This window comes from Egretta garzetta, unplaced genomic scaffold (genome assembly GCF_000687185.1).
Source record: "Egretta garzetta isolate BGI_Z169 unplaced genomic scaffold, ASM68718v1 scaffold117, whole genome shotgun sequence".
In the NCBI taxonomy this organism is placed as follows: Eukaryota; Metazoa; Chordata; class Aves; order Pelecaniformes; family Ardeidae; genus Egretta; species Egretta garzetta.
The window spans coordinates 1,864,871-1,886,644 of NW_009260479.1; the positions used below are offsets into that span (position 1 = coordinate 1,864,871).

General features: G+C 39.5%; 1 protein-coding gene across 1 annotated transcript in view; it reads left to right on the forward strand.

Moving 5' to 3' along the window:
• Positions 1-1,743: 1,743 nt before the first annotated feature.
• Positions 1,744-21,774, forward strand: part of DLEC1 (DLEC1 cilia and flagella associated protein) — a 41,135-nt gene continuing 21,104 nt past the window's right edge. The window contains exons 1-19 of the mRNA XM_035899649.1: positions 1,744-1,759; positions 2,295-2,405; positions 3,580-3,773; positions 4,029-4,249; positions 4,487-4,568; positions 4,959-5,046; positions 5,877-6,050; positions 6,944-7,080; positions 8,028-8,120; positions 9,299-9,389; positions 10,345-10,507; positions 12,992-13,184; positions 14,553-14,611; positions 15,145-15,319; positions 17,149-17,242; positions 17,474-17,604; positions 17,916-18,074; positions 19,950-20,089; positions 20,338-20,491. Coding sequence (XP_035755542.1) covers positions 1,744-1,759; positions 2,295-2,405; positions 3,580-3,773; positions 4,029-4,249; positions 4,487-4,568; positions 4,959-5,046; positions 5,877-6,050; positions 6,944-7,080; positions 8,028-8,120; positions 9,299-9,389; positions 10,345-10,507; positions 12,992-13,184; positions 14,553-14,611; positions 15,145-15,319; positions 17,149-17,242; positions 17,474-17,604; positions 17,916-18,074; positions 19,950-20,089; positions 20,338-20,491 — 2,475 coding nt within the window. The remainder of the gene's footprint in view (positions 1,760-2,294; positions 2,406-3,579; positions 3,774-4,028; positions 4,250-4,486; positions 4,569-4,958; positions 5,047-5,876; positions 6,051-6,943; positions 7,081-8,027; positions 8,121-9,298; positions 9,390-10,344; positions 10,508-12,991; positions 13,185-14,552; positions 14,612-15,144; positions 15,320-17,148; positions 17,243-17,473; positions 17,605-17,915; positions 18,075-19,949; positions 20,090-20,337; positions 20,492-21,774) is intronic.

Genomic DNA, 21,774 nt, shown 5'->3' on the forward strand with positions numbered 1-21,774 from the left:
GGAGCTCTGTTCAGCTTTCATTATTGCTGCTTTGTAATTTCCAGATCTTCTGTAAAATTATAAAAAAAAGGGGGGGGGAGTGATCCTAGAACTGACATTTCAATGGAAATTTACTGGAGCAAGTTTCCCACAGTACCTTTCATATAAATTAATATTCACCATATGCTCCTTCATGATATTCTCAGCTCTGGACGTCTTTTCTGACACACAGTAAAACCAGTAAAACCAGTAGCCCTTTAAATGTCTGTTCTACTGGCTGACAGCTTTGCCCTGCAACTGCTGGTCAGTGTACTAGACTTCCTATCTTGCAATAAAGTATTCTCCTGTGCTGCATTTTTAAACCAGATGCTGCAAATGTTATTTATCTGTGCTTACCCTGGTGGTGCGCTATGACATGTAACCCGTTAGCATTTGCAATGCTGCTCGGGAATCTCGGGTGATATCAACAGTAGAAATGCAAAGTACTTGTATTAATCATTGCTCTGATAGCTATTGTCGGTGTATAAAAGTAGAGGCTACTGCTGGTGACTTGAGCAACAGGTATTTTTTCCATTTTGTGTCTTCATACCCTCTTCAAAGGTTATCAGACGTGAAAAAGCTGAAGTTTTGTATTTCTTTTGAGTGATTTGTGAATGTATTGGTAGACACAGTATGGTCTGAGTAATAAATGGGAGTACTTCTGCTTGGATAAGGTTCATTTCAACTAACAGTACATGTCTGTAACGTGTATGTTACAGCTGACCTAGTCACCCAAGGCTCTCTATCATCAGAAAAAGGAAAGAAAACCCCACAAAACCAGGCACTTTTAGGGCACAATCCATCTGACAGTGGAGGGATCCCAGAATGAGCAGGACAGAGGAAGCATCTCATTTTTAGCTGAGATGCATCCTACCCTTTTCATTAAAAAAATTAAATTGAATTATTTAATTCTATTAAATGAAATATTTAATTCTATTAAATGAGCCAAAAGATTAAACCTTGTTACATGAAAGTTCTACAGAAAGCCCAGTGAGGCTACAGACTCTTGAGAGCGATGTCTATCCGTTTCTCTTGGTGTTGGTCTTTTATGTCTCTGTGCCTCCACTATATTCTCTCTTTAACTTACATTGGTACCTCTTTGAGGCAGGATTTTTTTTTCTGAGTGGTGCTTGTAAAGCACTTAACCACACGGGGCAGAGTGATCCAAAATATGTCAGAAGAAGTGAAGTATCACTACTGGGATATTTTTGAGGTTTAGAAACCTTCCTAGTAACTAGGAGGGAGCATTCACTTTAAATTTAATCCTACACTTCCAGACAAAATACAGTGCAGTTGCTACTGTCCCACAGAAGGTAAAGGGACAATTCTCTTGTCCTGAGAGAGTCTCCTCATCTTTCACACATTTTTCTTGGGTAGTGCTTCTTACCCAGCACAAGTTAAATTATAGGAATGACCATGTTTTAGCAGGCCAGTTTGTGCTTGTAAAGCAATGATGTTTTACCAGGCTATCTCTATTTACCTCTCAAAGGCAAATAGAAAACATTTATCTGCAGGGAGATCTTTAATAATTTGTGACAGTTCAAATTAGACTCATTTCTCTACATTCACCCGTGCCCGTGACAGCTTCTTGCTGAATATGAGTGCCGATTGACAGAAGCTGACGTAGTAGAAGAGAACATCATTCAGGCCCAGGATCGAGCAAAAGCTGAAGAAGAAAGGGCCCTAAATGTGCTGAAGGCAGATGCGGGGGAAGATTTCCACAAAATGGGATTGCCCTCAGGTGAGGATCTGGAAATACTGTCTGTCCCCAGTACTTGCTTATGGAAACTGGAGATCTGTGCAACATTTGTCTGAATCACTGGTAGGACTGACACTAGGCTCAGTGAGCTTCTAGTTTGGCTTTACATCAGTGGAGCAACTCTGAAGGATTTTGTGCAAACATTCAGGTAGAGTAACGTCTGTTTAACACTGTAAGAGACTAAACGACCAGGTCATTTTCAAGGTATTAAATTTGCAATTAATGGCTTACCACCTAACTTTATTACAAGCATACACACCTTGATATATAGCAGCAAAGAACAGAGATTAAATGTTTCTCCGATGGCTGCATAGCTGGGTTTGAACTGAGTTTATAATTGTGGAGATGCATGCCCAAGTCTTGGGATTAAAATACCAGACTGTTTCTCTATCCAGAAATATTAGCTGATGGTGGTCAGTTATAAAGACAACATTACTTTGGATTGATCAAGATAGAGTGTCTTAAGAGGCTAAGCTTTTGCATTTTTAAATTTTTTTTTTTTTTTTTACTGTTGCAGTGGCATCCTCTTTTAGGTGGATTGTGGATAATGAACTTCTCAGAAAAAATCATTTAACCTGCCCTGATGATTACATCACTGATAAATTACCTGTTACTAGAGCACCAAAAGGTAACTTCTAAAGCAGAGAATAATTTAGACATTTTAGAACACTCTATAAGAATTGAAGCATTGGAGGGTGTAGCAGAGCTGAGTATATTTTTATAGTTTTCTGCCAATGCAGGAGGGGCTCTAGTATTACAAGCATAAAATTTCACTAAAGGGACATTGTCAAAATAAAATTGACAAATTAAAAATTCTCTTCCTCTGGAATTAATGGATTATTGAGTTTAAATGTGCTTAAATATGAAATTTAATGGTCATTGCACATTTGTTTACAGTTCTTTCCGTCTGACGCAAAAACTATTAGTTGTGACTGCTCTTCCTGTATTCAATTTCATTAGCTCAAGTCTGTGACTGCATCCTGTATACAGAGAAGGGAAGTGCTTACATTAAAGTAGAAACTGTTTTCAGTGAAATAAAACTGTATTCTTTATTTTGGTTTTAAATTTTCCAGTTCTGGAAATATATCAGTTTAATTTGCAAATGAAGATCAGTAAGAAAAATCTTTTGGGCAATGACAAGACTTCTTTACTTCTTTTACCCATGTGTGAGCCAAGGTGAAAGGTTTTAGTGAAGGTAAAATTTTTCAGTCAAGTGAAAACAAATATTTCAGAGCAATCAATGTAGTCACAAATTCCAAGATTCGGGGGAGGTGTTCCATTTTAATTCCAAAAAGGCCAAAAATCCAGTACCTCAGAGTTTCCTCTGAGGTGGCAATTCTGTTGTCTAACTATAGGAACATGGGACTAAGTGGCACATCCTGTTCATGTCAATTTTCTGACTGATGCAAGTCCAACATACAGATGTTTTTGTAAACTGAACAGGGCATTCTAAGTCTCACTCACTTGTAGGATTAATGTAGCTTTCTGAGAGTAATATAACTTTCTTTGTGTATAGTTTGTTTAACTAGTATTTCTAAAAGCTTTCTTATTAAAGCACTATTTGTGCAAAATAAGACTATAAATATAAATGAACTTGTTTAACTAGTATTTCTAAAAGCTTTATTAAAGCATTCTGCTTCATTTGTGCAAAATAAGACTATAAATATAAATGAATTCTAGAGGATGTAAAGTGTATTTTTGCCATCAACAAGACTAAAATAAATTCATATACCTATGCATAGAATAAATGCTTATAATTCATGCATTTCTCTTACAGAATTCTATTTCTTTTTGAATTGCAGGAAAATCAGAACCTGGCTACATCAGAGAGACATTTAGTTTTAGACAGCATGTTTCTTCAAGCTCGCAGGACCAGATGCCTGCAGGGATTGCACACCTACAGAAAATATCTGGTAGTCTGCCAAATGTGTCTTTATGCACGTTAACTCTGCCTTCAACTCCAGACTCTAGCCACAAGACTAAAAGGACAAGTAAGGTACATTTTACAGATTTGTTTTAGTCTGGCAAACCTGTAGGGCCTATTGCTGTTCCTATAACAAAGGGTAAATAGCAAAGCATTGTTTTTCTCCAGTACTTATTTTATTTGACCTGTTAAGAAAAGAGAAATACAATAGTTCCATATGAATTTTCAGTGCTGTGTTGCTTTAATGAGACACGAACAGATACCTTTTTCATCATCCTCAAAGTTCCTGTGTTTAATTTTGCACGACAATCTCCTTGTTTTTCAAAGAAAACTAGTGCCTCACAGAAGCTAGCCTGGAAAGACAGTAAGTGCATAGCAGAGAGAGAAAGTGAGCGTGCTTACCTTGCCAAACTTGAGAAGAAACAGAATTACTTGAAGAATCCCCGCTTTTTCCCACCAAATGCTCTTCATGGAGGCAAATCTCTTATCATTTCTCAAGAAAAGGTGGAACAAGCCATAGCCAGAAGAAAAGCAGAAGATCATAAAGGGTATGCCGTAGATACAGTTTCTTGCTTCTGAGCTGGAGCACACAGAGAGCTCCACTATAGCATTACTGTGCATTTACATGTAGATATTTTGAGCTAAGTGTCTGTAGTCTCTTAGGAAACAAAGTATATCTGTATGGCCTTTCAGTTTTGCTAAGGGATACATTTTGCAGGTTCTCATTTTATCAGTATTTAAAGAACTAGGCAGTAAGATCGTGTCTCCTTTTTCTTATCTTTCAGTGGTACTTCATTTGTTCCTGTGTTTCTTGCCAATCCACCTACTGTTTTGTTTTCTGATTATGAAGTTGGCCAGGTTTATGAGGTGAGAACTTCTTTGCAGGGAGTTAATTCTGCCACTGAGAGGCATTATGTCCTACCATGATCTACATATTTCACCCAACCTTTTGGCTTTCTGCAGTTCAGCAAAAGCCCGAGTTTCTTCTTTATATTGAATTAATGACCCTTTAGCTTCCTTTAAGATACTCTTTCACACACACCACTGGCACACTAACCAGTGACAACAAAATGGGACCCTTTTCAGTCTCTGCTTGGTTTTTGTAGTGTCTGATTCAGCCTTTATCTAATAAACTGAGATTTTTAGGTTGGTTGTGATGATAAATTAGCTACTACTAGCAGAGCACTAGGGAACTGCAAACATTATAATGAGTGATGATAAACACAATGGAGTATTTTATTTTCTTTTTAAATGAAGATGACTATAGAGCTGCAGAACATCACTTCAACATGTCATCGTGTAAGACTTATCCCCCCCTCAACTTCAGCATTTGCCATTGGCCCAGGTAAGGGTTATTTTTACTGCCTTTAAGATGTTGACACCTAAAAGATCTGATTTATCTGCTTGAACAAAGATTTTTCAAAGACATTATGTTTGATTCTGCTACTCAGTGTTCTGGGTAGGACAATAATCTATCTGCTCAGTTCTTTAGAGACCTAAGGTTGTCTTATGTCTCTAGGACCATTCACATGCAACTCATAAGCAGATTGAAATAGCCTAATGAGGAATTCAAGAAGACTAACTAACATTAAAATGTTTGAAGTTAGATTGAAATATATCCATGGAATACCTAGATTGAGTCTTATCCAAAATTTAGCTAGGAGCAGACGTAGTGTCCATTGAAATCAGCAGGGGGAGAGGGCAAGAAATAGCATACTTCAGTTGCCACAAGAAAGATTAAGGAAGGGTGATAAAAAACCCATCTTTCCTATAGTAGGATAGCCAGGCACTGGCATAGATTGCCTAAGGAGATTGTGGTGTCTCAGTCACAGCATTGGAGGAATATTTAGAAGTTAGATTCTCCCATGTAAATCTTGTTGTCTTGTGGCAGAGGAAAATTGGCCAATGTCTCTATGTTTCTCCTCACTGTTTTCGGTAGTTACAAGAAGCTTATTTCAGACAAAAAATTCTTCTCCGAGTTCTGTGGAAGATACGCACATACACAGATTGCACTGGCAGGCCTTTTGTGGTCATTCATTTTTATCAGCTTGACTTAGGCAATAAATGGGGAGAGTTTACAGGCACCTTTCCAGAGGGGGATGTGATCATAAATACATAGGCCAGCTTTGGGAGGTTTACATTTTTTTAATTCACTGCATTTTTTTTTTCCCCAAGGAAAATTTCCAGGAAAGGGAGGAATGATTGCTCCTGGGATGACATGCCAGTATACAGTCCAGTTTATTCCTAAATATCTAGGAGACTATGAAGATTGTATATTAGTGGAGACTCAAGTATCAGAACCTCTTCTGATCCCAATCCAAGCTAAAAGACCACCTCTAGTATTAACCTGTCAGTAATGCCCAATTCTTAAGTTTCTCTGAAGTTAAATGGATTTGTTGGTATTTTTTTTAATTTGACTGTCTCCAATTTTATGTGACAAAACAGATGTGGAGTAACTTGGCAGTGCTTTTTCTACATTTTGATATCTGTCTCATTTTCACTCATAATGGTTTTATTAGTTATTAAAATGGTATCCTGTCAAATTTTTCCTCAATTATTTTTATTATTAGAGGAGTGAGCAGGAGCCACTTTCCTAGATTTGTGTCTTGTTGATTCCTGAACTACTGACTACTAATTACCAATATCCTAAATATTAAGGAATTACAGTTTAGTTATAAATATTTGATGCTATTAATTCATTGAATTAATTGAATTGAATGCTATTATTCATTGAATGTTACATTAATTATATGTGGCTATGACATATCTGCAGTATTCACCTCTCGGATATTTAGCCTCAACTGTAACTTTTGCAGAAACTTGCTTTGATTTTTTGTAAAGTCACTTTCCCTGTTTGTCCTTGTTTCGGCTGGGATAGAATTAACTTTCTTCCCAGTAGCTGCTACAGTGCTGTGTTTTGGATATAGTATGAGAAGAATGTTGATATCCCAGCCGAAACCAGGACACTGTTATTCTGAATTTTTTTAAAAAATCATCTTATTTTTTCTCATTGTTCAATGGAATTTTTAAATGGAAGCACCATTAAAATGTAAGATGAATGTAGGAATATGCACCTCATTCTGTTTAACTTTCAAATGGATAGAATTTAAGGCTTTTTAGGGTTGCAGCACCTAGCATATTCATATGCAGTAATGTTGTTGATGGGTTATTTAAGAACTGGCTTTGCCAGCTGCTAGCCTTCACTGTCTGTGTAGTCTGATTTTCTGTGTTACTCGTTGCAGTGCCTCACACGATAGATTGTGGTTTCTGTCTTGTTGGAGGAATAAAAATAACAACGATTTTGTGTAGAAACGAGGGATGTAACACTGGGAAGTTCTGTATAATGTCAAAGAAAGCCTGGCCACCTCCTAATTTCAGGGTGAGTGATTAGAAGGGAAATACTGGACATGGTATGGTATAGATGCCCTGACATGAAGGCCTTTAATCTCATCATGGTATATTAGCACAGAAGTCATAAAGCCTTGTTGGGGACATCTGCATTGTTCCGTTGCCTCAAACATTCACATTTATCCTCGAGCCCGATCTCCCTGGATATCCATACCTCCTGCTTGTGCTCTGGCTTGCCTCTGCAAGAACATGTCTTGCTCAGTGATGAGGTAAACTCAGGCATAGATCAGGGAAAGGACAACTGGCTTGAACTTTAATCTTACCCTTAAAGCAAACAGAAATGCAATCAGTTCTTGCATTGTTTGAGATAACTCCCTCTCCCTCCTCACCAAAGATATCACCTTGCTGCACCTGTAGACCCTAGCAGCCCAGTCCCGTACTGCTCTGTCTTTAGCTTTCCATCCCAAAATAGGGTCTAAGTGATAAGGACAAAGAAGATAAGAGGTGACTGGTAGATTGGCATTTTATGGTAGATTGGCATTTTATGTGCTGGAGAACAGGCTGATGGGATAGCTGATGTGCCAGGTTGTCCCTCCTGAAACGCTTTACAGTTCCAACTCAAAGTGAGTCACAAGCAATAGAAACATGCAGAGCTCCTATGCTCAGGCACAGCTGCTGTTCTGCGAACAGGAATATTAGTGCTCCTGCCACTATCGTGTCTTTGGAGACAGCACCTTCCCTCCTGCTTTCACCAAGGTAATTACAAAACACGGAGCATTTCTTCTAATTAAGCCATATACATGAGCTGCATACTTTTTAGATGTGTGAAAAAAAATTACGATAAGAGGTAGAACAGTGATGTTGTAGTATATCGCCTGTTTTAGGTAACCCTGTATTTTAAAATCAACCACCTGATCAATTTAATTTATTCATCTTTCTTTTTTTTTCTTTTTCTTTTTTTTTTTTTTAACAACTTAGGCTGTTGCCACTGTTGGTTTTGTGATACAAGATCCTTTTGGGATCCGTCCTGCTGTTTTTGAGCTAGCTCCAGGGCAGAGTACAACAGTAGAGGTTAGTACCAACTGCTATAGAAAGTATTTGTATTTTACCAAATACATTAGCAAACAAGATCATTGCTAGACCTTGCAAATTTGCATTTGTGTGAGCAAAAATGCTCAAATCCTTTTGTGCAATTATGCTGGAAGGATTGCAGTTGTGAGTTTTACTGGCAAGTCTTTCATTGCAACTTCCAGGTCTTGCTTAGCCACTCAGAGACCAATCAGATTTTCCGCACACAAGGAATCCTGTTAGAGAAAACAGGAATCTGAGAACCCATGAGTCCTTATTTCACTCCAGCTGGGGCATCAAATCCAAGAAACTTCTCCTTTCTGAGCTTCCTTAAAAAAAAAGAACATTTTGGGAAAAAAAAATCTTTTGTTGTAGAGCAGCAGGTACAAATCCTTCACTTACAGTGTGCACTTTCCTGAAAAAGATCCTCCAGTAGGTGTGCACGACTGGTTGCCACCACTGCTTTTTCTGATGTGGGCCACATTTTATTACAGCATCACTATGGGGAGAGGGAGAGTGATATGAAGAGCATGGCTACCTTCCAGCCCTTCCTTTCTCCACTACCTCCTGGCTGTTGATAAGAGGAATGAATCGGGCAGGTGTGGATGAAGGAGAAACATTTCTCCTCCTTTATGTCTCCCCAGGTGCTTTGCTTCAGCAGGGCCAGGCACATGTGGGAGAGAAAGATGTGATGGATTTAGCATAGGTTGGGTTTGCAGGCGGTAGTGGATAAGATGTGGAATAACCATGGTGCACATTACACAGCCAAAGGTTTTGGCCCCCAAAACATTTTTGCTGGGGTGGAGCTCAGGGAAGGCACACAGCAGCTGCCCTGGTCACACAGGCAGTGGTGGCGTTGCTCAGTAAAGTGACTGAGTGCAGATTCAATTCTGAGGGTGCAATTCATACAATTGACCCAGCAGACTGCCCGCATCTCCAGTGGCTACAAAGGCAGCCTCTGGTGACCATCCAGATACACACACGTAAGTTCAGCGACCCAGAAAACACCTAGTTCTTTCTGGTCTGTAGTAATGGAATGTGACACTGTCTGTTTCTTGCAAGTGTAAGATTTAATTATTAGTCACTAGAACTGTTCTTTAGTGAGCATTTACGAATTGAAGTTTATTAATTCCTGGAGGGAAATCAGTTACAGACATTGCTATCCCACTTCTCTCTTTCAGGTAATGTTTTTCCCTTCTTTTCCGGCAGTCTCACAGCAAACATACACCGTTGTTTGTGACAATTGCCAAGTCAATGATGTTACAGTCACAGGTTTGTTTCTAACACCTTTCAGAGATCATGTTGCTAACACTGTAGATATTCAAATAATGTGAGTGGTGGTTGGTGGCTTGAAGTAATGGTATGATTTTATGTCATTGGATTAAGCAAATACTATGTCTGCCAATGGTGTTAAATGCTAAGAATTATTATTATTATTATTATTATTATTATTATTATTATTACTACTCCCTGCCAGTGCATGAAATACAGGGGATTCAGAAAGCACTGAGCTCTTAACCCACTGTAGCCAAAACTCCAAACATGTCATCAAGTAGCAGAACAGAACACCTGTAGTCAGGTGCAATTAATTTCTTAAGCTTTTGTATCAATAAGATAAGATGACAAACAACAAAACATCAGCTTTAACTGGGCAGAAATACATTTGGGTGTGAAGCAAGTTTGGGGCACATCTTAGATTAGGGTATTCAGAAGAGAGAGGCAGTCTTTCTATTAGGTAATGAAACCAGTTGAAATTCCTGTAGAATTTAGTTCTTGTCCTGTAATGTAATTGTGAGTGCTGTAACATGAGGCTTGACTTGTAGTCTATTTAGTCACTTTATTACAGATATCTCCTTTGGAATTTTTTAATAGTGCATTTGCTGCTTATTTTTATTTTAATATACTGCTCAAAACATCTGGAAGCCACATTATCAACCATTGCAAACATTCTGCTCACTTCAGTGAACAGTGCTGATCTAAGTGAGCTGAGGTTGTGGCCCTGAAATCCAAATCTGTTAAATACATGAAGAGAAGATCTCTATTGATATATATTGTTGAACAAAGAACATCAGGACAATATTGTACAATTAACACATTGGAGTTCTGAGCCTCGAGGAAACACCAGATATAGTCAGTAATGGCCATTGCTGGCATTTGCTGTTAACGAGTAATGGGAACAATGTTAACAGCCAGATGGTAAACAGTAATACCTCCTTTTTTCTTCAAGGGGTTGGACAGCTGATAGCTCTGGAGCTTTTGTCCGTCACGGGTGGAGAAAGCAAGCCTGAACCCGGTGAAGTTACTGATGTAACAGCACAGCATCTCATACGATTTGATCCCCAAAACCCACATGCCACCGAGGAGAAGAAATTGGTTATAAGAAACTCTACGTACGTAGCTACTATTAATAGAGCAATGCTCTGCAGTCAGAACATACTGGTAGGGATCTCATTTAAATGTCTCTCAAGCTGGAGAAACCTTCATGCACTTGATAAACTTTGTACAGAAACCTTGCTCCATTTTGCTCAGTTGTTTAGTAATTAAAGTTCAAAGATATGCTTGTAAAAGCAGGAACATTATATATAGATGAAACGTTATGGCAACCATTAGCCATACCATTTGGTTCATACACTGCCAAGGTCAATATATTTGCCTCGGTGTAGATAAAACTAAAACTGCAAAAGATTCATAAATATGGGTGGTTGGAGGAAATATTAAACAGGGTCATCCAGATAGGATTTTTCTAACTTTGCATGTTTACAACGTATACTTGTGCAACTGAGCTAAGCACCCAGTACTCTTTTCCTTTCATAGTGCAGGGAAATAGATGCTTTTAAGGATGCAATTCTGACTGTAGACATAGAATCATAGAATGTTTTGGGTTGGAAGGGACCCCCAGAGGTCATCTAGCCCAACCCCCCTGCAGTGAGCAGGGACATCTTTAACCAGATCAGGTTGCTCAGAGCCCCGTCCAACCTGGCCTTCAATGTTTCCAGGGATGGGGCCTCCACTACTTCTCTGGGCAACCCCTTCCAGTGTTTCACCACCCTCATTGTAAAGAATTTCTTCCTTACATCCAGTCTAAAACTACCCTGCTTCAGTTTAAAACCTTTACCCCTTGTCCTGTCATAGCTGGCCCTGCTCAGAAGATTGTCCCCATCTTTCCTATAGGTCCCCTTTAGGTACTGAAAGGCCACAATCAGGTCTCCCCGCAGCCTTCTCTTCTCCAGGCTGAACAACCCCAACTCTCTCAGCCTGTCCTCATAGCAGAGGTGCTCCAGCCCTCAGATCATTTTTGTAGCCCTCCTCTGGCCCCGCTCCAACAGGTCCATGTCCTTCTTGTGCTGAGGGCTCCAGAGCTGGACACAGTACTCTAGGTGAGGTCTCACCAGAGCAGAGTAGAGGGGCAGAATCACCTCCCTCGACCTGCTGGCCAAGAACGTCTCCCATAGAACAAGACATAACACATCCTGGACTCCACTGCATCTCCACTGGTTAAAATGAGAGCCCAATCTAGCAAGCTCATTTTAAAACTTTCCAATGATCCCACTATTGAGTCCTAAATATAAACTCTATTTGAAGTCACGGAATATGTCCCTATGTGCAATTACATTGTACTGAACATAATGGAATCCTGATTTTGATCAAAGTCAGTTGGACAATAATGGAAGTACACTAACATGCGTGACTGCAGTAGTTAGAGGCTGCAGAACATCAAAGCAGTGAGGAGGTCTGTGCTGGTTTTAGATACATTCATGTAAATTGCTACTTGCTACGGTGAATTTCTGGAAGTTTGGTTTGTGGCCTGGAAACCACACGTGCATAATGCCAGAACAGAATGCTGTTTGGGTATAGAAAGTGTGATTCAGTGAACTGGATACTGTAAACTGACGAAGGATGTGACTATGCCTTTTTCCACATTTTCTCTGTGTTAAAATCACAACAGCAGTCCCTGCAGATCTGGTGTCAACATTTGTATGAAACAAAGCTGGACAAGCTAAGACTGAACTCCCCAGAAGCAGGAAAAAGAAAACTTTCTACTGCTATAGAAAGTGATACAAGAAATTGTACATTTTCAGTTTTATGTCATTGATACTCACTTTGAAATTCCAGTGTCCTTCTTCCCCTTAGTGAGGCAAAGTTTCTGAGGTCAGTATGAGCAAGGTTTTAAAACCCATGGACACATTCCATGGGGTACACTTCTGCTAAAGCAACCCAGTTAAGCAACCTTTTCTGGATTACAAAGAATATTGCAGAGCCATTGCTGTAATCTGAGCTGGAGCCCCTGCATTTCTTGTTTTGTTAAAGACCACAGCTTGCACTTGGATTAAATTCAGAATGTTATGTAGATCATCATCAGTGATCCAATGCAAACATACTGATATCAGCAGGACTTGTCCTGTTGATCTCAGATTCTTCAAAGAAGAATGGTAGAGTTGCCTAGAAGTTGCATTACATGACAAGTTAAATAAGGCTAGAAAGTGTTAACATATCTTGCACATTTATATAGTTTACTTCCATATATTAACATGTTCTTTGCACAATTTATATACTGCTCATCAGCTTTGTAGCTCACAAAGACAGGTAAGCCTAACCCCTGTGATTTTTAAGGAGGAATTCCCTACATGGAAAAAGGAGCTGAAAATTATCTCCCAATATTTTACTCAAAAATATTTGCACAATTTATATACTGCAACTCTATGCTGCCTCATCAGCTTTGTAGCTCACAAAGACTAGTAAGTCTAACCCCTGTGATTTTTAAGGAGGAATTGCCTACATGGAAAAAGGAACTGAAAATTATCTCCCAATATTTTACTCAAAAATACCTATCTTTTTTAATCATAGCTTTTTGTTGTTTATTGATCTCTTTGCAGCCACATAGAACTTCCGTTCTACTGGCAGATACTAAAGCCTAATCTGAAACCATTAATACCAGAAGAAACTGCAGACTTTACGAAGCTCAAATACAATCGAGACACAGAGTCAGCCTTCTCCCTAAATCCTGAGCAGGGAGTTTTGCTTCCCTGTGCTGATCATGAGTTTATTCTCACTTACACTCCACGGGAGGTATGGCATGTGATTCCTTCCTATCTACAAACTCCAGCTGTGTATTTTTATGCAAGTCATAAAATCCTTGCTGTGCATCTTTCTGAATTAAATTTAATTAGCTGGTACTATGCTCTGATAAACAGTGTTCAAAACGTAGAAAGTTACTAAAAGAAAACATGTTTTGACTGCAAAATATGAAACAGTTTCTGCTCTCATGTCATTATTGGTACTGATTGGACACAATTAATTTTACACTGAAACTGTGGACACATCCTCATAGCTGCAGCTGTGCTGGCTGGTAAAGTTACCACTCTCACATTACCAGCTCTTCCACAATCTCCTGACCCTTCCCATCTCCTGAGTGGGCTCCTTTGGGGATGTACCCCATACCTACTGCAGCCTAAACCAGTTTGGTTAGAAAACAATAATTATTTAAACTGTTTCCAGCTGTAGCTTTTTGGGGCCAAAGTGGGTCCTATGAAAAGCTGTGTGATAAATTAAGGGGGTAGTAGTGGCCTTTGGCAGAGAAATGATAGTATGCAGCTGTGGGTAAAGAGGGGTACAAGGATGTTTGAATGCAGCTGTACCAGTGACTGTTGTCTTAATTTCTGCTCTGCTGTCTGCGTAAGTAAGGAGCATGAGCTCACTGTATTTAAAGAAACTCAATCCAAAGTAAGCCCAAGAGTGGGAATATCCCATGCTGTGGTGATTGACAGATGCAGGAGTACCTCAAATAAGTATGGAAGATAAACTAACTGGGTTTTTAAAATTCTTTAATTAGTTAATAGAAAAATACATTAATGATATTTTAAAGATTTTATTTTATTAACAAAATTATATTGAATTAACATATACACTTAATATCTCTCTACAAAAAAATGAATTTTTTGCAAAGCCCTTCAAGTTTAAGGACTGCTTCTGTGTTTCCTTTTTTATCCCATTAGAATGCAGAAGGCGTCCTCTTTTCCCATAATGGAAAAGTAGTGTTTCTTACTTAAAATCAGATTGACAGTCAATGAAGCTAAATACCCTGGAGCGGTTAGAAGAAACTTTGAGTTAGTACAGCAATGCTGATCTTAATTTAGGGAGCCTTTGCAGATGCTTGAGTGTAGTACGCAATATACTAGGGAAATAATAACAGGCATGTCAAAAATGAATATTTTTCTTGGAAACAAACACTATGAGATCAGAATCTGGCTTAATATTTTGCAGTCAAACATGTTTTCTTTTAGTAACTCTAAAGTTTTAATATTGTTTATCAGAGCCTAGTACTACGATGATGATCGTTCATCCTTTAAATGTAAACTACTTTTTCATCTTTTTTTTTTAACCCTCAACATAACTGATCACTTGACATTAAAATCCTCTCCTTCTTCATGTGTGTAGCTGAAGAATTACCACAGCGTGGTTCAGATGGTACTGAGGGACATCCCAGAATCACCTTGGTAAGCTGAGAAACAGTATTTCCTGGTAAGACACGTAGCCACATCTTAGCTATGCTATTGCATTAAGTTAGTGGAGTTCTTCATCTTTCTGGTGATGATGGACTGACAATTCTAAAGGATTTTATCTGCACAACTAATAGTGATACAAAGAGCATCTCTGTGATCTTCCCTCATGGCTGAACACAAGCCTTAGCCCTAGCTAGGGCTGCACCTCTCTTGGGAAAAGATAATACTGTCATTTTGTCTGTTCATTTCCCAGCTTTCTGCTGGGATTTCCAGCAGGCTTTCCTGTTATTACTGTTTGTCACAGCAGTCTGTGGCTTACATACTTGTTCGTGAACAGATGGGATGACTAGAGTACATTGAAGAACTACTGTATTTTTTCTAGTTTTTAGTTGTGTAACTGCACATGGGCAGTCTGTAGTTGAGATATTCTTGATGATTTTCAGTTTTGATCTGGCAATTAAAAGATGGGATCCAGTTTAAACAACAGTTTAAGATGTTTAATAATTCTACTGTGTTTCCTCCCAAAGGTTAGTAAAAGAGGGGATGCTTCAAAACATCCCAGAATACAAATCAGAGGATGTAATATCATTGGAAATAGAAGTTAAGGGATCAACAGAACCATTTCATCTTCTTCTTGAACCGTACGCCATTATCATCCCTGGAGAAAACTTTATTGGTGTAAATGTCAGAAAAACATTTAAGGTTTGTTTGCTTTTGACTTCATTGTTATCAAGCGCTTTGTGTCACTGGATGTCATAGAAGTTATTAGAAGATATCAGACAATCCATGTTATTTTATATTTTCTTAAATATTTTAAAGGAGGCTGTGACTCCAGGAGGGTCTGTCCTAAAATCCCCTAGCAAGCCTCCATAGCCCTACACTCCATGCAGCCAGCTTTGTTCTTTTTTTCATCTCTCAAATTTGATACCACAGAGTTTTACGTTTCTAAATGTGCTTCTGGGTCACTAACCTGTTGCTTATCATTTTGTCACTCCTGTAGTTTTAAAGTTTTCCAGTTAGGAGGAATAGCCAATGGATGATTAAATTACTTCATAACAGAGGCACTGTTCATGCCAAGGACAACAGCAAGCACAGAAAAGCTAAAAAAAAATCACATATGCTACAGCTTACTAGACCTTATTCTTTCCTGAAGGTTCTGATAATTTGAGTTTGACCATTATGGGATAGACTGCTGCTGCAATTGGCCACTCACTCAGCGTCCTCTTCACTATAGATCAGGATCCTTTTGATCTTAGACTCACTTGGGAAAAATAGGCCTGTTAGCAAGAGCCAGGCTGGAAGACATTACCCAGTTAATGTTCGTCCCATTTTTTTCTTAAAGATACTGCTAATCAGCATTTAGTTTTATGCTTTCTCATCCTAGAAGTTCTTTTTCAACTTAAGGCAGCCATTTCGTACTTTCCAGTAATCCAGTATAGCTACATGTGTGGTAGGGGTAATTAAGTCACTTACTGATAACATAATGACATTCCTCGCAGTTTCCAATTGGTTTTTTTAGTCTTAAAAAGGTAAGAATTTGAACTGTGCTTAGAGATAATTGTGCTTCAGAGAACAAAGTTATTTGCTGTAATTAAAAAACAATGGTTGAATAGGTCTGAAGAGCAGGCCAAAGATTTCAAGAGCTTACATCTCCCTCACAAACAGATCCTTTGGCAAAAAAAAAAAAAAAAAAAGGCTGCTCTCAAAAGAAAGGTCTGAAGTTTAAGTTTAGAAGATCTGTTATGTTTTTGAAAAAGCATGGTAAAAGTTTAAATGGCTTCAAATATGACAATGTTCTGGGAAAGAATGGTTAATGGATTTTCTTTAAGTTTCAGAAAACACCTTCACCTGTGTGAAGGTAGCCACTGTGTTACATATTGTACTTGTATAATCTGACTAAACATAGTGCTTTCAGCATAGATCTCCACATCTGAGCTACCTGCGCTAGCCTTTCCTTATAGCCCTCAGAGATCTCATTGGCAGCATCCCAGGGGTGATTAAACTCATCCTATAGGCTAAAATAGGTCAGAGGAATTGCTCCCAGCACTCTCTGATTGGCTTTATTTTCAGTAAAGAGAGTCCCAGAAGATGAGGTCAGATGTTGCACCTGTTTTACAGGCACCTGAAATCTAGTCAGGTGAATCCCACTTCTTCTTGTCCTTGTTTTACATCACAGAGGAGAAAGGAAAGGGAGGATGCAGCATTATCATTTAAAATAACAGTAGTTAGTGTATGCCACTGGGTTGGTACTGCTCAACTCAGAGGTTAGATGAAGTTCTATGCCTCCCCACTCTTACCATCCTTGGGTTATTTCAAGATTCAGGTGAACATACAGTATGTTGTAGCTAGATTCAAGGTATATTAACAGGTCATAATATTTAGTGATGATCAGGATATGGTTAGAGTTTACAAAGTATGTGATGTAAGACTTGCAATACCTAGTTTGCAGTGCCTCAGTACTCTCAGCAAATGGCTTGTTGCTGTGAAAGGTTAAAATGCACTAATTGTCTCGTTGATTTTAATTGTTTTAGATGTGGAATAACAGCAAATCACTGATTAAGTACACATGGGAGAAAATAATTCTCTGTGACATCGTGGAAGTTGTACCTCACACTGGCTTCATAGGTAAAGTTTCTGTGACTTGTAAACATCAGTTAATGTCAGAAATATTTTAGCTGGTATGAGTGGAAGAGAGAAGTCAGAGCACTATAATGCAAGCTGCAAAGGAAGACCTGATCCCCAGCCCACTGGAGCCAGCAAGAGACTTAATTTGGTTCCAGGACTTACAGTAACAGGCTTACAGCAGGTGGTTTCTTTGCAAAATGGTGAGACAGGACCCTGAATTTTTTTTTCTAGATATGAATAAATGCTGTGAATTTGAACTGGCAATTACCGGAAGCAAACCTGGGTGCATCAGCCATAACCTACAGTGTAAAATTGAACACTGTGCAGAGCCTGTTGTACTTCATGTTGAGGCTGCTTTTAAGGTAAGGAGCAGTTCAGTGTTGCGGGATGACTAAGTGTGGGGCCTGGCTATTGTCCATATAAAGCTTTTTGACTCTTAAAGGCCTGACAAATCGGAGGCAGTTAGAAACAGGAGGTATTTTTGCTGTCTAGGAACTATTGACTCAGTGTTGATACTCCCAGGACAGTAAGATTTTTTTCTGTATTACATGCAATGCATTTACTTTCTGCTGTTCTCTGTGAAATTGAACATTAATCTTAGCTAATGTATGCTTCTTAATTAGACAGTTTGGGCAGAAATATCCATTCTGACATCTGTTTCGTGGTGTCCTAGGGTCCACTTCTTTGTATTGATGTTCCGTCACTCCGGTTAGGTTTGATTAGGCAAGGTGAGAGTGTGTTAAGAACCTTGGAGATTAATAATCTTTGTCAGCTGCCAGCACGATGGAGAATGCAAGAAAGCCCAGTTTGTCTAGCTGAAAGGAATGAAGAGGTGAGTCCCTGCTATACCTGGCTATGCTCCCTCTTGAGCTATTTCTTTCTTATGCTTAGGAGCTGTAATATTCATTCCAGGTATCAAAAGTTCTAATTTCTGTGACTTCTTATGAAACTTGTTCTGCATAGTTCCAGAAGTATGCAAGTTCTTTTGAGATTAAATGCTTCTTTGCAATTTTTCTCTATTTCCATTTATTACAAAAACCCCTGACAACCTGATCCAGAGAGATGTGGAGTATTTCCTGCATGGCAGCAATTTCATCTGCTGCTGATCTAAATATGGGGGCAAGACGTTATCAGAACCGAGGCTGCTAAACACTCCTCCCATGCACCCACACCAGCAGCTCAGACAAGAATCTCAGCACTTACTGAATTGGGCCTTTTGGCTTTAAACAATTGCTTTGAAACATGCAGGTGTCTCCCAAAATGACTTCTTACTGCAATGACTACTAAAACTGTTTTTAATATTATCTAGGCTGTGATGTGTCAAATGCAGTCCATTCCAGTCTTTTACTTCAGAGCTCATTCCACCATTTCATAGGAAATAACTAAAGCAGCTTGGAGATAATACTGCTGGCAAAGAATTGAGTGAGAGCTGCTATCTGCAGACCATCACATATTCCTAAAATTTAAAAAAAAAAAAAACCAAACAAACCAAAATGCTTATTTTGATTATTTATAGCACACGGTGGTCTTTGTAGTTAAAGTTCTCCTTGATGTTTTGCATTAAAGGGAAGTGAGGAAATCCAGACGCTGGGGTAAGTGCTTTTTGTTGTAATGAAAGGCCAAATTCTGCCAGTAGGGCTCTTTACATAATTACCCGTGCAAAGAATTGAGTTCACTTGTTTCATGACAAAATTGGTCTAAACGTGTTCAGGTGTTCTGTTTTTCTGGACAAACTGTCAGTTTTGCAATGGAGAGAGGAGCTTCTTAAGCAGGAACTTTCCATTGACCGCCAGGAGATGGAAGCCTGTGAGAAGTTTTACTGTATCCCCATGAGTTCTTGAGCTTTGTTTTCTGCGTATCATCTAGATATCTCGCCAACTTTGGGAGAAAGTTGATAGCGAAAAGAAAAGATTTGAATGGTGGTTATGGCAGCCTTGCAAAACAGTTGTGTGTGTGTGTGTGTGTGTGTGTCTATCCCTTTTTGCTTAGAACAATTATAATCAGAAGTGTCTGATTAGGCATAGGGGTGCCCTGGAGGAGACCCTGTCCTTGCAGTCCTCAAGCTCTTACTTCTCGCTGTTATTCCTTTGTCCCCTGCCATTCCCAACAATTCCCAGAACCCCAGAAAGATTTTAGACTTAATCTCTTTAATTTGTCATCCCAGGGCCCATTCATATCCCAGTGATGATCGTAGATCAAGTGCGTAAGAACTACCCTTTTCCTTTCCTGAACCTCTCCAGCCCTCAGCCCACACTGGTGCTCTTTCTGATTCCACTCCTCCAGCCCTCCTTTTTCGACCTTCTGTCCAAGAATCTCCCCAACTTGTGGCACCTTGTATAGCTGCTGCTCAGCCCCTCCGCTTGGGAGGGGACACTGCTACTGACTTTCTCCTTCACATTCCCCCTCACTCCAAGCACAGGCATCCCTGTTATGCCCTTGGCTCTGACTGGCCTTCTCTTAGGTCATTGCCTTTTTATTACCACTCCCCATAGAAGCAAAGTCCTGCCTCCTTGTCTAGCCAGCTTTTCACAAAGCTAGCACTGTGCTTACTGAAATCAACCCAGGTGGGACTCCAGGGGCAGAGAGAAAGGGCATGTCTGAGGTAAAACTAGACACATGCAAGTCCTAAGCAGATTGTGTGGCTTCAGCATTTTACACTTGCTTTGCAGGCGTCAAAGAAATTTCTGTTTCCTCTCTCCTCTCCTAGGTATCTCTCTTTACCATTCAGCCATCTGCTGGAGAAATACCTCCTTTGGGTACATGCAGTGTGTCAGTTCAGTTCACATCATTGCTGTGCCAGCGTCTCCAGACAGTATTAGAACTAGAGGTAGAAAATGGAGAAGGAAGGTAAGGGGGAAAAGTGGTGTTCTGCTTTGTTTTTTCCTGAGATTCACATGTGATTTCACTTTAGATAGTTTTTTCTCCTAAACCAAAAATATGTAGCAGGAACTCAGAGTGGGGTTGTGTAACCTATCAATGAACTATCCAATCACTAATATTGCTAAATAAACATAATCATCATTCTTTCCTTTCTGTTGTATGTCTAGCACATTTCATTAGCGGTAACAATAGACCATCTGTGTGTTTATTTCCAGTCATCTTCCTGTTTTTGTTGAAGTTCAGACCCCCCAAGCGTGCCTGATATCTAGTCATCTAGTATTCACTGAAATGTATACTGGAGTTCCTGCCAAAGCAACCAGCAAACTTTTTAACCAGACACTGCTGCCAGCAAAATACTTATGGGGAAAGGTAAATGCGCTTCTAATGGATGAAGAAATCAGCAGGGATAGAAATTGTATTTTCTATCAAAATACAAACTACTCTTAAAAGCTTTTCTGATGCATCCTGTGAGTACTGATTCCTGCTTTTCTGGCTTATGAGCAGGACTTCAACTTGAGACCATGCTTGAAAAGATTAATATGTCCTTACTTTCTATGGGTCATCCCTGAGAGAATGGCTGGGCAGAGATGTGAGGGAAAATAGGATGTAAGCTACCAGAGTATTAAACAAAGTACTGTGGCAATTTAGGGTTTGCATTTAATTCAGTAGAGCAAAGAAACAATGGTGCTTTTGAATTATGTGTAAATTTTGCTTAAATTTTACATTCTGCTTGGGATTCAGCTCACAGATTAGGACCCCAAAATTTCACGTCAGTATGTAAGCTATGGTCTGTAAGCTCTCTTTTCAGTCAATGGAAATCTGAGCAGGCAGTCAGTCACTAGAATATATATGTCTGGTGCCCTTGTGGGTGCTGCAGGGTGTTCTTCCTCACCTCCAGGCATCACTCAAGAGGTGTGGTCTCTTATAAGTCCTGTCACACCAGCCAGCCACGCTTGTGTGGCTTGGCTACCCTATGTGCCTGTGCTTAGGTGACTGAATCCTACCCCCATTTATCCAGTCAGAGGAGTCCAGAGAAGTATTCAGCTTCCCCTAAAAGGGACACCTACTTTGGTCTGCAGAATGCTCTCTAGCACACACTAACTGGATGTCTGTTGGCCACAATGGTAGTGTTGATGCCCACTGTGCATACAATTAGGTTAATTAGCCGTAAGCTGAATCCTACTGTCAGTGCCTTGGTCACTCAGATCTACTCTGACATCCAGGGTTAAGCTTGGTTGCCTACTTGAATGCCTACCTTGCATTCAGTGCATTCTGAGATGTCTTTAAGTGCCCAAGACATCTTCACTGAGCATGTGGATGGTATAGGATCTATGGGAAAGCTTTTTGGAACTGCTGGAGCCTAGGAGGGATATCCACAGCATTAGGGACATGGTTTAGTGGTGGGATGGCAGTATTAGTTTAACAGTTGGACTTGATGATCTTAAAGGTCTTTGCCAAACTAAACGATTCTATGATTCTGTGATTTTACATGGTATCTGATGTTTGCATGTGAGCAGCCAAGCTGAACCCCTGGATTCATGCCATGTGCATTTAGTCAATTAGGGAAGGTGCCAACACCAGGATTGTCCCTGTAAGCCACCTCTGTCATCAGTGGAGAGAGATATGGCACCTGTAGGATCCTGCTCCAGTAT